The 14,545-nt window shown below is 54.6% G+C and overlaps 1 protein-coding gene across 3 annotated transcripts in view; it reads left to right on the forward strand.

Annotated features, from left to right (window-relative positions):
* The window catches only part of TMEM63C (transmembrane protein 63C), a 32,574-nt gene extending 19,956 nt beyond the window's left edge, over positions 1-12,618 (forward strand). For all 3 annotated transcript variants that reach the window (XM_021542817.4, XM_021542818.3, XM_021542819.3), the window contains exons 5-24: positions 1,031-1,118; positions 3,012-3,049; positions 3,466-3,608; positions 3,916-3,967; positions 4,404-4,512; positions 4,938-5,011; positions 5,117-5,197; positions 5,334-5,454; positions 5,572-5,705; positions 5,921-6,043; positions 6,586-6,739; positions 7,285-7,391; positions 8,180-8,266; positions 8,781-8,846; positions 8,969-9,131; positions 9,355-9,460; positions 9,661-9,828; positions 10,109-10,224; positions 10,374-10,445; positions 10,527-12,618. In XM_021542817.4, the coding sequence (XP_021398492.3) occupies positions 1,031-1,118; positions 3,012-3,049; positions 3,466-3,608; positions 3,916-3,967; positions 4,404-4,512; positions 4,938-5,011; positions 5,117-5,197; positions 5,334-5,454; positions 5,572-5,705; positions 5,921-6,043; positions 6,586-6,739; positions 7,285-7,391; positions 8,180-8,266; positions 8,781-8,846; positions 8,969-9,131; positions 9,355-9,460; positions 9,661-9,828; positions 10,109-10,224; positions 10,374-10,445; positions 10,527-10,739 (2,215 nt within the window). In that variant the 3' untranslated portion in view covers positions 10,740-12,618. The remainder of the gene's footprint in view (positions 1-1,030; positions 1,119-3,011; positions 3,050-3,465; positions 3,609-3,915; positions 3,968-4,403; positions 4,513-4,937; positions 5,012-5,116; positions 5,198-5,333; positions 5,455-5,571; positions 5,706-5,920; positions 6,044-6,585; positions 6,740-7,284; positions 7,392-8,179; positions 8,267-8,780; positions 8,847-8,968; positions 9,132-9,354; positions 9,461-9,660; positions 9,829-10,108; positions 10,225-10,373; positions 10,446-10,526) is intronic.
* The last annotated feature ends 1,927 nt before the right edge of the window (positions 12,619-14,545 follow it).

The following is a 14,545-nucleotide window of genomic DNA, read 5'->3' on the forward strand; positions in this document are numbered from 1 at the left end:
AGGGCTGGACGGAAGGCCAAAACTGCAGTATGACACACAGAGTTCAGCAGGTGTTCTTGTCCCTCCTCCCCACTGGGAATGGCCTGGTGCCCCCATTTCCCATGAAGACAAAGCCACCATCTGCTGCAGGGAGAGGGAGAGGGAATGCCCAGGCCAGCTTTCATTCCCTCCAGCATCAAAGAGCTGTTTTTCAGTGGGGACTGTGCTGCTGCATCTTCTGCCACTCTCTTGGGATGAGCGGGACTGCCTGGTGGAGGGGGCAAAGGGAGGCACACAGCAATAAAACTGTTACTCCTGTCACCACAGCAACTTGCCTGGCCCATTGTTTGGGCTAGGTGCAGAATTCCCCAAAAATAAGCAGTGTTCTGCTTATTTGGTAAAAGTAGAGACCAGACTATATTTCTGGGTGGGCTGTACTACCCACAACAGCTTTCCTGTCAGACCACAGCTCACCTTGGGCAGCAAAGCATCTTTCTTTGCACAGGCTGGTGCACACAGGAGGGGTCTGTGCAAGGCTGGGCAGCCCACAAGAGTAAGATCTGTTAAAATCCTTCTTCTGCCTCCTCCCCTCCAGTTCCTCTTGGTCTTTGAATGTGGAGCTGCCTGGTGATGAATACGTGATGTTTTCCCTTCACCAGTGAGAACAAAGGGCAATCAAGATTTAAAATGCAAGCTCTGATTAGATTCCTTTTTACTGTAAAACCAGTTGAGACATCTGAAAACAGTAGAATAGAAAATGTCTGGTTCAACAGTCCCTTGTAATGGAGCTAATGTTACATCTCCATGAGCCCATCATGAGTCAGGGCCACAAAGAAGCTGGGAAGACTTGTTGGTGTGGAGGCAGCAAGATGCAACCCTTTTGTCCCAAGCCCAGAAGTAATCACTGTACCAGCCCCAGTGTAGGATGCAGGGAGGAGGGAGGCATTTCTTGGGCTGCTGTTCTAGGAGAGACTTCTCCAAGGGTGCTTATCCTCTCATGTCTGCTGCTTCTCTTCTGCCTCACCCCTCTGCTCCTTCCCTCACTGCAAAGCCTGACATCGCTTTTCTATGGAGAGCAGAGCGAGAAGGAGAAGTCCCCATCGGAGAGCAGCCCTCTGGATGCTGACAACAAGGATGTGGTGAGTGCCAGTGGCTGTGGCAGTGGAGGCCTGGGCTGGGCTTGTCCCAGCGCAGCCTGTCCTGTTCTTCACCAGAAACCCCTGTCAGAAGTTAAGTGTGAGAAATTAAATCTCATGCTCAACACTTTTCAGCAGTGGGGAATTCCTGGAATCTGGAGGGTTTTTTGTCCTGGATTCCTTGAGGCATCTATTTTGAATGGCAGTTTGGAGGGGATGCTCTTGTCAGCAAGCATCTCACAGCTGAATGGCTCTCCTTGCAGCTGTGGATCCAGTATGATGCATGGCCAGAGCCCAGCTGCATGCCTGCAAGGATCTTTCCTACCCCTCAGGATAAAGTCCCCCACACCACATTTCCTCCTCTGTCAACATGGTGGGGCTTTAAAGTAATTTTCCGTTTCTCTCTAGCACACCAGGCTTTCCTGGAAACAAACACAGACTGGCACATTTTGCTGCCTCTTCCTTTTTTGGCTGCAAAACCTCAAAAATCAGTCACTGGTATGACCATGAAAAAATGTCATGACTTATTAAAAAATCTAGGTAGGAAAGAAGCAAAAGAAGCAAAATCCTTGCAGGTTGCAGAAGGCATGTTTAAAGGCTCTGTACCAGATGCTCTAGGCAAATGTATATTGCTCATCAAAAATTAAGTGAGAAAGACTACAGGGACACTAATGAGCAGATTAAAGGAGATTATTAGAAGTAAGAATACATCCTTTTAAAAGTCAAACTGTTCACTAATGAAGAAAATCTCAACTCTGCCAGGTTAGATGTAAAATACACTAAGAGAGGAGAAGAGCAGTTTTGAGGAGAAATTAGTAGAAAGCATAAAAAGCCCAGAATCACAAAATCACAAAATGGGCAGAGTTGAAAAGAACTAACATGGATCATCTAGTCCAACCTCCTTGTTCAAGCAGAGTCATCCTAGAGCACATGACACAGGATTGTATCTTGAATATCTCCAGTGAAGGAGACTCCACAACCTCTCTGGGCAATCTGTTACAGTGCATGGTGCTTTCTTCCAGTCCTCAGGCACCTTTCCTGATGACCACAACCTTTTAAAGATGATCATGAGCTGCCTTGCTGTGGTGTCCACCAGCTCTCTCAGCGGTTGTGCATGCATCCTGTCAGGGCCCACAGACTTGTGGGTGTCAAGTCTACCTAGGTGTTTTCTAACCCAATCCTCCTTCACCAGGGGAAAGTCTGAAGACCCATGTGTGTATACAGTGACAGAGAATAAGCTAGTTAATGCACAAGCACTAACTTTGTTAGTCCTGTAGCACTCTACAGCAGTGCCACCATAGCACTTGCTAGTGGTAAAAAAAGGTGCATTGAATGTTAGGGACTGTCATGGAAGGGGAAGAGGAGGGAGCTCTGGAAGCAGGAGTCTGTTGCAGTGATGCTCCTTAAGACTCAGAGGAAGCTGAGGTCCAGCAAGTCACCCCTGAAACAGTAGGTTAATGCTTGACTTCAGCTTCTGCAAATCCTTTTGCAGCCAAAAATATGCACCTGATGCCATCAGGATGGATGATGTTTGTAGAGAGACTTCCTTGTCCCTTTACACCCCTGTTCCAGCAGACTCCTTGTTCCCACTCACAGAAATTCTCTTATCAATACTTTCAGGAAGGGCATGGTCTCTCAGGGCTGGAAGAGAGATTGTGCTCAGCTTCCCATTAGCTCTTTGGAGTGTGTTTTCCTGGCTTCTTCTGAGGCAGTTGCTTTTGCCATTGGGCTGAACATTGCTGAGCTGCCTTGGGCACTACCTCCATTTGCTCAACCCCCTGGCCATAGGCACTGCACCACCTCTCCGTGTTTCCCCAGCAAATGTTGTGACCCAGTCCCTCACCAGAGAGGTGCGGGTGGTTGTCCTTTTCTCATCCTGACTCTTTCTCCTTCTAGGGATTCTGTTCCTGGCTCCTTTCTATCTATCAGATGAAGTAAGTGTGTGTGCTCGGCATTATGGACTTGCCCCACCACTGCCCACTCATGGGGAGTTGATGCCCACAGGTGGTGGCCCATCACCAGGAGCTGCTGTGAGCAGCAGCAGAGGAGAGCCCTCTTAAAACATCCTCTCTGAAGAGGGAGCAGAGACTCACCTCTGCATTTCCTTCTGGCCCCTAGATCCTATCCCAAAGGAAAGGACTTCAACCTCTCCTCATAGGAGCCAATCCTGTGATGAGATGGCAGTTGGAGGGCTGCTTGGGTCCCTCATTCCCTCTGTGCTCAAATCCTTTGTGCCACACTCCGGATGTCATGAGTGTGGGTTGTGGGAGACTGGAGCAAGCCAGTGTCCCCATGATGGGAGGTGGTGGGGAGGAACCACCAGCTTTGACCCCCACCTGCCTCTCTCCAGGGATGAGGAGATTCAGAGCAAGTGTGGGATCGATGCCACCACCTACCTCTCCTTCCAGCGGCACCTCCTGGTCCTGCTGATGCTGGTTTGTGTGCTCTCCGTGGCTGTCATCCTGCCTGTCAACTTCTCAGGGGACCTCCTGGGTAGGTGCTTCCCTAGTCATAGGATGACTCAGGAATGCCATGCAAGCTTCCAAGCCTTTGGGCAAGCACTGTGCCTCTGGGAAGGAAAGCAAAAAAAACCCTGTCTCAGAAGCCCCCATGTGAGCAGGAGCTCACCATCAGCTGGGTGACAGAGGAGCATTAGAAGCTGGGAAATTCAGAGCAGTGGGGACCTGGGGACCTGGGAGATGGAAAAGAAGGGACCAAAGACCAGAATCAGTAACTGCTATATGGACATGCATACTGCACTGGGTCCACTTAACTTTTTGCTTCTCCTCTTCCTCTGCAGGACACAATCCCACCCACTTTGGCCGGACAACCATCGCCAACATCCCAACTCAGTAGGTGCTCCCGGAGGCAGGGGGAGTGTGTGTGCTGCTGCTGTGGTGGGCACTGCTGGGAGCACCTAGGCACAGAACTCACCACAGCCTTGTGCTGGGGCCAGGGACAGGTCCATGTGAGCAGCACACCACTCACACTAGCTGTCCTGTCTCTCTGAACTAAATGAGCACAGTCAGGGCAGCCAAGCCAGTAGCAGTGCTCGTTGCACCCCACTGCTGTCAGAAGTGCTCTTGGGGATGTTGCATGGCCTCATTTCTGTAGTATCTTGGTCAACAGCCTGGGTGCTGCCCCTTTAGTTCCTGGGCTGCGTGTCTGACAGCTGGCACAGGGAGGTCCTGCTGGATGGAAGGGGTGTCCATGGGTGAGATGCTGAGTGCTGGGCTGTTCCAATACCACATGCTCACCACAGTGCTTGTTGATCTTCATCTCTTCCAGAGACCGTCTCCTATGGCTGCACAGCATCTTCGCCCTCATCTATTTTATCTTCACTGTCCTTTGTATGGCTCACCACTCTGTCCACCTGGAATACAGAGAGAATGAGAAGGTGAGAAATTTCCCCTCCTCCAACCCTGCCTTGTTCAGTGCTAATGGACAACTTCTTGTTTTGTACAAGTACTGGTCCCAGTAGGTACAGAGGTTTTTAGGAACAGCGTGAAACTGGTCTGGCAGGGAAATATGTGGCTGATTTTCACCAGCTTCTGGATGAATTGACAGTCTGGAGGCAAATCTTTCTCTTTGTTTGTCACTTGAGACTGAAGCTCTGCTGTATTCATCTGTCTGGGGTATGGCATTGGCTGGCTGTGCCCTCAAGGTTTGGGACTGGGCATGGAGGAGATCTGTGCTGACTTGCCTCTAGAGTGGCAGTTGGTGCTCCAGCTCGCTGCTGGGTGGACAGGGAGATATCCTGCAGATCCCTGCCCATCCTGCAGATCCATCCTGCACATCCCTTTGCCTCTTCTCTTCCCCCAGGTCGCCCGGACACTGATGGTTACCCACATCCCCAAGGAGATCACAGACCCTTCTCTTATTGTCAAGCATTTCCAGTGAGTAGCTGTGTGCCACAGCCTTGCTGGGTGAGTGGCAGACAGGTGGCAGGGACTTGTCCCTGTCCCCTGCCTCCTGGTGCCACCACGCCCTTGTGCTTGCAGTGAGGCTTATCCCAGCTGCACCGTCACCAACGTCCAGTTCTGCTTCGACGTGCGCAAGCTGATGAAGCTGGATGTGGAGAGGTGAGTGCATGCACGTCCATGTTGCTTCTGTGGTCGGGTGTACTGCTCCTGCCCACCACATCAAGGCACCCAGGCTGGGTTTCTGTCTGTATGTCTGGTGCTCCCCAAATGACCTTTGCTATCGGCTTCCTGGCAGGCGCAAAGCAATGAAAGGGAGGCTTTACTTCACCACCAAGGCACAGAAAGAGGGGAAGATCATGATCAAAACTCACCCCTGCGCCCGCATCTTCTGCTGCCGCTTCTGTGCCTTTGATGAGGTAGGAGGGTGCAGGCAGGGCTTCAAGGCAGCACACCTGAACCATGGGCAAGGCAGAGCATGGCAGCTTACCCCTGCCCCAGCCTGGTGCACAGCACAGCCCTGGCTGCTCCCACAGGTGGATGCTGAGCAGTATTACGGGGAGCTGGAGGAGAAGCTCACAGATGAGTTCAATGCAGAGCGCAACCGCATCACACTCAAGCGACTTGATATGGCCTTCGTCACCTTCCAGGATGAGCGGATGACAGCTGTGTGAGTGTCCCTCATGCAAAGGCCATGGGGATGTCCCTCAATCTGTTGGCCACCACTACTGGGGAACTGGGACACCTTGCCAGCTTTTTCCACCAAAGCCAGGCAATGGGTCGGTCTCTTCTATGCCTCTGCCATCTGCCGAGTTGGCTGCCCTGTTGGGGCTGTGGGAAGGGTCTCACAAGTGAGACCTGACCCCTGGCTCCCTCTTCCTGCAGGATTTTGAAGGACTACAGCCACATCCACTGCCGCAAGCACCCCCAGCAGTCCTCTGTCACCACCGTGGTCAAGTCACACCACTGGGGTGTTCGCTATGCCCCTTCACCCAGTGATATCATCTGGTGAACCCCCATGGCAGAAGGGAGGGAGGAAGGGGGAACAAGCAGATATGGGGAAGCCCATGTCCATACCTATAAGGAGCCCATGTACATAGCTATAAGGAGCCTATACCCATAGCAATAGGGAGTCCATATAGCCATAGGGAACCTGTGTCTCTATCTATAGGACACTTTCCCAGGGTGATGGGGGCTGAAAGTCTCTCCTATTGCCATAGCAGAAGTCAGTAGGGGTGATTGGGGTGATCATCCCAAAGGTGGCAGGGTGCAGCCAGCTGAGATTAAGGGTGATTGCCAGACTCTGATTTCTCTGGCCTGATTCCAAAGCCTCCTGGTTGTATGGACCTCCGCTGTGGCTATTCTCTGGTCCAGGGGGCTCTGCATGTGATAGCAAAGAGCATGGGGAGGGGAAGAGGGTGACCTCAGAGCAATGCCTGCCAAGATAGTCGATGTAGATAGGAGTCAGAGCTTCATGAAGCTATGCTGGGAGGCCCAGGACACAGGGCTTTTCCTCCTCATCATGTCCAAGTTGTGTTTTCCTCTTGCAGGGAGAATTTATCAGTCCGTGGCACATCGTGGTGGGTGCGATTCATTCTGCTTAATATCTGCCTGTTCATCCTTCTCTTCTTCCTCACGACGCCAGCCATCATTGTCAACACTATGGACATGTTCAATGTCACACACCCTGTGGAGAGCCTCAAGGTAGTCCCTAACCCATGCCAATTTTCCTAAAAGGTTGTCATTTCCAGGCTTATCTGTGACAGGTGGGGGGCACAAGCTGTACACTGTCTTAAGAAGATGAGCCACCACTAGGTTGGGCAGTGATGAGAAACAAGATCATTGATGAGGTCATGTCTGTGCTTGCTATCCATGCCCTCCTCCTTGTGTTTCCAGTGGCAGAGCCCTGGGGCAGCACCTGAGCTTTGGTGCTGGTTTCCATCAAGGCGGGCATGTTGCTGTCCATTCAAGAAAAAACATTTGGAAAGAGCTCAGGAGATGTCAGGAGCTGCCAGCAGCACAGCTCTTTCTTGCTCTTTGACCTGTGAGCTTTTGGGTGGGCACTGGGGCTCAGAACATGGCTGTGGTGCCTTTGGCTGGCCTCAAGTTCTTATTTCCTGAAACAAATGCCCCTGCTCAGGGAGGGGATGCTCCAGCCCACCTGCTGCACACACCAATGTGTGCTGTCTCCAGCACAGCTGTGCTGTGGTAGGTTGCTGAGGGGGTGCTCGTCTTCTCTCTTCCTGCAGAACCCCATCATCACCCAGTTTTTCCCCACGCTGCTGCTCTGGGCCTTCTCCGTCTTCCTGCCCTTCCTTGTCTACTATTCAGCATTCTTCGAGTCTCACTGGACAAGGTAATGGTGCTGGCCCCCCCAGCCCCCCAGGCTGCCATAGATGGGAGGAACTGCAGTGGAAGGGGAACCCAACCTGCAGGGAGGCAGGCAGTGAGGAGTAGACCTCCACAGTGGAGCAGAGCCCCCTGGGTGTTTCTCTCCATAGAAAGAGCTCCAAGTCCATGCACAAATGAGCCATTTGCTTCCCACAGTCCTCAACACTTTCAGGCTACTGACAAAGTCAGGTGGTTTTAAGATGGATCTGAAGAAGTTTGTAAGAGGGACAGTGTGATGGTGGACTGGCAGCAGCAGGGACATCCCAGGCATGCTTCCAGCCCTCCAAGGCAGAGGTATGGTTTCAGGATGCTTAAAGTAGGGGAAACTGCACAGCACACAATGTGCTCTCTTTGTCTTGGCCCTCCATCAGCCCCAAGCCCTGTGCCTCGTCTGATAAGTCCTTGCAGGAGCTTTGTCATCACCTCCCTTCCTTTTTCTGAGGGAAACAGGAAGTCGTGAATTCATACTAGACACCCTATCTGCCTCTTCTTGGGTGTCTGTTACCATCAGGGATGGTAGGAGAGGGCAAAGATGAAGGAGATGAGAGACTACAGCAGATTCCTCATGGTGACACACCCTAGCTTGGGAGAGGCTTTGCTAGCCCCCAGTGGATATGCAGACTAAATGCACACAGCTTTGTGAGGCAGGGAGTAACTCCTTGGTGAAAAGCGAGACCAAGCCCAGCCCCTCATCCCACCTGCTGCTCTTTCCCAAAATATGCAATGTTCTTTTCTCATCTTCCATCTCTGCAGGTCAAGTGAAAATCAGATCACCATGCACAAGTGCTACTTCTTCCTGGTGTTCATGGTTATCATCCTGCCCTCGCTGGGTCTGAGCAGGTACGGACCACCTTGCCATGCTTCTCTCCCTGCTCCTGAGCTGCCAGGATCACACCTAGGCCCCTTGCCCTGGCAGTCCAGCCCCAAAGGGCTAAGATCTCATTGCTGCCAAAACGCAGCGATCTCTGGGGAGGAAAACACTCCTTTAGCAGTGTTGAGCCACTCACACATGGTCACACATGGAAACCTTCCCTGCAGAGGAGTGGAGCAGAGCCATTTACCAGGCTGCCACAGCTGATCCAAGGGGGCTGGTGGCAGTGATCAGCTGCTGCTTGGGTTCAGCAGACCCTAAAAGGACCTGGTCAGGTATCTGCATAGCTCCAGCTACAGTAATCCTGGCCTTCCAGGAGGCAAGCATTCACTCCACAGTGAAGAAGGGGCTGCTCTGGCAATGTAGGGTGCAGAGGCTTTGCCTGCTCAGGACAGGGAAAAAAAGCACGTGCCTGCTGGGTGTCACTCACATCTCACTGTAGCTCCCCATCTATCTGAGCTGCTCCTCTTCTCTTCCCTCCAGCCTGGACCTGTTCTTCCGCTGGCTCTTCGACACCCACTTTCTGGATGAGGCTGAAATTAAGTTCCAGTGAGTAGCAGGAAGCTCCCAAACTTCCCAGGCAAGCGGGAGCACCTGTTGTCCACCGCCAGCAGCTCTTGCAGCTCCTGCCTGAGCATTCTCTCACTGTGTCACCTCTGTCCCTGGGGCAGGTGCGTTTTCCTCCCAGACAATGGCGCCTTCTTCGTCAACTATGTAGTCACCTCCAGCCTGATTGGGACGGCCATGGAGCTGCTGCGCATCCCAGGCCTCCTCGTCTACACTGCTCGCCTCTGCTTTGCCAAGTCTGAGCCCGAGCGGCTCCATGTCAAGCGGGTACGTGGCTCTGGTCACCTGTGAGCCTTTGTGACCCCCGGCACAGCAGAGATACACTCATTGGAAACTCAGGCTGTTGTGGTTCTGTGGGGGTGCTTATGAGGACTTCTTCAGGCCCCTTGGGAGCTAGTGGGGGTGAGGCAGTCCTGTGGGCCAGGGTGCAGAGGCAAGTGCAGGCTTTGCAGTGACAGAGCTGGCAATTACACTGTTGGTTGTGTCCCAGAGCCAAGCATACCAGTTCCAGTTTGGACTAGAGTACGCCTGGACCTGCTGTATCTTCTCCGTTGTCATGACCTACAGCATCACCTGCCCCATCATCGTCCCCTTTGGTGAGTATGACTCCATGCCCATAGTCCCAGCCATGCCAAGGATAGCCTGTCCCAGCCACCAGCAGCAGCATGGGAATGCAAGCTGCCTGCATAGTATGGGAGGGCACCCTTGGGCATCATCCCCAGGGCCTGCCCTGCTGTCCCTATGGCCTGGGTGTCCCCATTGCCCTCCACCCAGATGGCTCCTCTTGTCCCACCAGGGTTGCTCTACATGCTGCTCAAGCACATGGTTGACCGGTACAACATTTACTATGTGTACATCCCCACCAAACTGAACCAGCGCCTCCACGTCGCCGCCATCAGCCAGGTCGTGGTGGCCCCCATCCTCTGCATGTTCTGGCTGCTCTTCTTCTCCGTCCTGCGCCTTGGTAGGGAGAGCTTGGGGCTGCGCCCTGTCACTGCTGAGGGTCATGTCTGATGTTTGGGGGTGATGAGCCACTGGTGTCACCCTTGAGTTAGGCATGGCATGGAGGGTGGTAAGGGGGAAGGTGGTGTGAAGGCTTGGCAGATGAAGGAGGTGTCAGCTTGTATTTTGGGAAGGGGGTTGAGAGCTTGTAAAACCCAAAGCAGGCACCAGCCTGGGGCTCAGCTGGATGTGCAGCTGGTTCTTGGAGGCTTATGTGCTACCCCAGTGTCTCTGTGCTATAGGTCCCACCCGGCCTGTCACTCTCTTCACCTTTGTGGTCCTTCTTTCCTGCATCATCCTCTCCTTCTTTGGCCTCTGCCTGAAGAAGCTGCAGCCACGGAAACCCTCTAGCTACCAGGTGAGCACAGATATAGCCGCTCACTGTGTTACTTCACCCCAGTGCATCCCCTCTTTGCTTGCCATGGGGAATCTGAGATAGCACCTGGCTATGCCTAGCCAAAGCGGGGCCTTCAAACCCTGATTTCCTCATGGCCTCCTTCTCCTCAGATGTCTGACCAGTCTGAGGGCGCCTTCAATGACGTGGAGCGGAGTAGCGTTTCCTCCACCCCTAACTCCAATGTGAGTATCCCTCTGCAGCCCTGCTGTGGCCATCTGCTCTTGCTCCCCTGGGTCCTGATGGCCCACTGCCCCCCGGGGCAGCTCTTTTTGGCCACTGTCCTGCAGGAGCCTGAGCTGAGCCTGACACCAGCAGCCTCTCCGGCACACCAGTCCTATGGCACCATGGGCAACCACCTGGAGCCAGCAGAGGATGGGGAGGATGGGGGGCTGCAGAGCTTCGAGACAGAGCTGGAGACCGTGGAGGGCGAGTACAGGAGTGGCCCCGTGATAGAGAGCCAGGCTCGCTACCAGTGAACATCCCTGCCACAGGCTGAGAATTGACTGTGCTGAGAGCAGAGGACATGCCATGGGGCAGGAAGGAGCCTTCCCTGCACTGTGGGGGCCACCTTGCTAATGGGGCAGGGGATCACAAGACTGATGTGAGGGAGAGACCCCATTGCACGGGCAGAGGCAGGAGGGTCTGATGGTCCCTCCTGCTGCCTGCACTGGCTGAGCCCCCTAATGTCCCCCTGTCCCCACTTGCCTCTTCCAGCACACAGTGGGGAAGAGGGGATGCAGCAGTATAGGGAGAGGGTATCTCTGAGAGGCCATGCTTTTGGGGGCAGGAGGGAGGCCCTGTTCCCTCAGAGGAGGAAGCAGCCCAGACAACCCAGATGAATGTGCCTGCCATCACGCTGTCCTCTGGGTCCTCAGTGGCAGGGGACAGCCACCCATAACCCTTGCATCTCACCCCATCCATCCACTGCTCAGGCAGCTGTCCTGCTGCCTCCCCTGCTGCTGGCCTGCAGGCTGCTGCCTGCCCCTGCTTGGCCCATTTTAGCAGGGACTGCTGACATGCGTGTGCTTTGGTGGAGGAGGTGAGTGTCCCTACATAAACACCAACAGCCCTGCACCAAGGCAAGCATCAAATGCAAGCCCAGCTCTTCCTCGACCTCCCACCCCATCCCCCCATCTTGCTGCACAATGCCTGTGCCCTTGGGCACTTGAGGAGAAGTGGGAGGTCAAGAGACAAGTGTGTTTAATGGGTTTGAGGACAGCTCTTTTTCACTTCTCTTCCCTGGCAGTACCCCATCATGCTCATGCTTTCACTGGGGCTGCCCATGGGAGCCAGAATAGCTCCATCCTAATGCAACAGAACAGGGTGGACAGGTGGAGACTGGCAGGACCTGGACTTCCAGGTCCTCCTGGTCCACCACATCCTGCCTGCCCTTGTCCACAGGCTGCAGCTTGGGATGCTCCCCCAGTAGCCACACTGCCTCTCAAGTGTGAGTCCTGCTGTGATTAGTGTAAATGTGCCATTACCTGCCCAGACAGCATCCTTGGAGTTTTCCAGCTCATCCAGAGTAGCTGTGGTGGGGATGAAGGTTTATTCTCATCCTCCTCAGCTCCTCTCCCACCATAGCCCACCTGGGCATGCTGGCTTCTCACTCAGCCCTGTTTTGGTCTCAGGGCTGATTTTCCTGTCCCTGATTCTCCTGCTAGCTTCAGAGCAACTAGAGTTGCCATCATCCCAGGGCAGTGCAGGGAGGGAAGGGGAGAAGGTGCAGCTCTGCCAGCACCAGGGCTGCTGGCATGCAGAGTGCTGTTGTGTGAAGGCAGATGCTCAGCCATGGCACTGGTTAGCATTAGTAGTGCCACTGAGAGGAGGGGCAGTGTGCCAGTTCTGGGTTGGGGGGAGGTTAAAAGGCAGCCCAGCGATGAGAGCATTAAGGGGTCCCTTAGGACATTCCTGTGGAGCTGGTGGATCTCAGCTCAACCAGCTGGCAGTCCCATGGCCCGTGTCCCACCCATGCTCCTGCATGCTGGGGCAGTGGCTGCGGCACACTAGCCACAAATTGGTTGCCTCGGGGGAGCCTTGAGCTCAGACACATCCTTCTAATCCCAAAAAGTTCCCTGGGGGTTTTCAGCCTCCTGCCCAGGTGCCCCCGGGGCTGCCCACAGTTCAGCTGCTCCCCTCACTGTCTGCTCCAGAGGCAGCACCAGGCAGGGTACGGGGATGCTGGTGGCCTCTCTGAGGGTAGAAGCAAGTGCCTGCTAGTGGCACTGTGTCCTCAGGAGCTCAAGCTGCTGGTCTGATTGCCCTTGGCTGCCCCACTGTAGGAATGTGCCAGAGGTCTGTACCTTCTCGTGATTTATTGCTATGACTGTGCCTTGAATAAAATTACTTCACCCAGCTGCTGCTTGGCGTCGTCACCCCCATGCGTCTTTTCCTGGCACCGGTTTAGAGGGAACCCTTGCCACTAGGGCCTTTTCCCACCTGTGGCCTGCTTTTGATCCCACCTGGGTCATCCTGCAGATGCTTCAGTGGCAAGGAGACTGCTTGGACGCATCCCCACCTCCAGACTGCCCACTATGATCCCCATAAAAACAAACCCCAACATGTGGGCAGAAGCAGCAAAGTTTCAGGAGTGGGAGAGCACCTCACTGTGTCCCAGACAGACTGGTACAGCCCTTGGCACCATCCCCACATTAGGGATGGGCTGCAGTCCTGGACAGTCATGTGCCTTTCTTGCCCACCCTCGGTCAGCAATCAATCCATTGTCAGAGCTGGCTCAGAACACCACCAAAGGTGCAGATGCTGCTTGAAGGTAACAGGAAGGTGGCCTGAAGCCACTCTGGGACCACAGCAAAGGTCAGGGGCAGGAGGAACTCCAGCCTCTGAGGATGGAGCAGGTGTTCCCAGAGCTGAACTACCCACCAGCAAGTCCCAGGGAAGGGGGTGAACACCATTTTTTAAGTCCTTCTCTAGATTTTGAGAGAGCTATGTTCTTTTCTGCCCTCTTCCCTCCCAAAGTACACACTATTTTTACCTGAATTCCTACTTGAATGATCTCCCTCTGGTTTCAGCAGGTTCCTCCTACTGACTCCTCCACAGCTTCCCTGGAGCGAGCCTTGCCACTCTCGTTTATGGCATAGGGCAGAAGGCATGGGGAGGATTTCCCTTTGGGTGGAAAATTTAAAAGCCATCACATGCCCCTGCAGAGACCGCCCGCGGTTTGTAATGAGGGTAAACAGAGTTAACACGGGGCATTGCCGTGCCGGGGAGCTGGGCAGGAGCTCTGCCCATGGGCTGTGATTGCCCCCGGCCGCAGCTCTCCCGGGCCCCACGCGGGGAGCTCATCACGGCCGAGCGAGGGGGGTCAGCCCCGTCACACCCGTGTCACAGCCCTGTCACACCCGTGTCAGCCCTGTCACACCCGTGTCACAGCCCCATCACACTCGTGTCAGCCCCGTCACACCCATGTCACAGCCCCGTCACACCCATGTCACAGCCCTGTCACACCCGTGTCAGCCCTGTCACACCTGTGTCAGCCCCGTCACACCCGTGTCAGCCCCGTCACACCCATGTCACAGCCCCGTCACACCCGTGTCAACCCCGTCACACCCGTGTCACAGCCCCGTCACACCCGTGTCAGCCCTGTCACACCCGTGTCAGCCCTGTCACACCTGTGTCAGCCCCGTCACACCCGTGTCACAGCCCCATCACACCCGTGTCAGCCCCGTCACACCCGTGTCAACCCCGTCACACCCATGTCACAGCCCTGTCACACCCGTGTCAGCCCCATCACACCCGTGTCAGCCCTGTCAGCGCCTCCGCCTGGAAACCGCTCCGAGCCCGCGCCCCGGCTGCAGCCTGGGCGCTCAGAATCGTCACGGCCGGGGCCAGCAATCGCATGGACGCTCCCACTGTGCCAGCTGGTGGCAGGCAGTGACAGGAGCGTCCCCACTGGGCAGCAGCCGCAGCAAAGGGGCAGTCTGTGGGAGCTGCGGCAAACCTCCCTGCTGGCACAGGCAGTCAAAAATGGGAGTGCTGCTGGAGGCTGCTGTGCTGGCCCTTCCCTGCAGTGCCAGGTTTGGGCTCCCACCACCAGTCCTGAGGCCAGGAAAACTGGGAAAACTCATTTTATCAATGACCAAAAGGGGGTATTCAGATCTCTGCTGCTCTCCTTGCTCTTCACAGCCCATCACACATTGTCTTGTGGAACAAGTCCATCCTAAATGAGCAGCATGGCTCTCCCAGGATGTTTTCCCTTCTCTCCTGTGCCAGGGCTGGGATTTCAGCCTTTGGGAATTGCTGTTACAGACCTTGAGCTGGCTTC

The sequence above is a fragment of the Lonchura striata genome, chromosome 5 (assembly GCF_050655825.1).
Source record: "Lonchura striata isolate lonStrDom1 chromosome 5, ASM5065582v1, whole genome shotgun sequence".
NCBI lineage: Eukaryota > Metazoa > Chordata > Aves > Passeriformes > Estrildidae > Lonchura > Lonchura striata.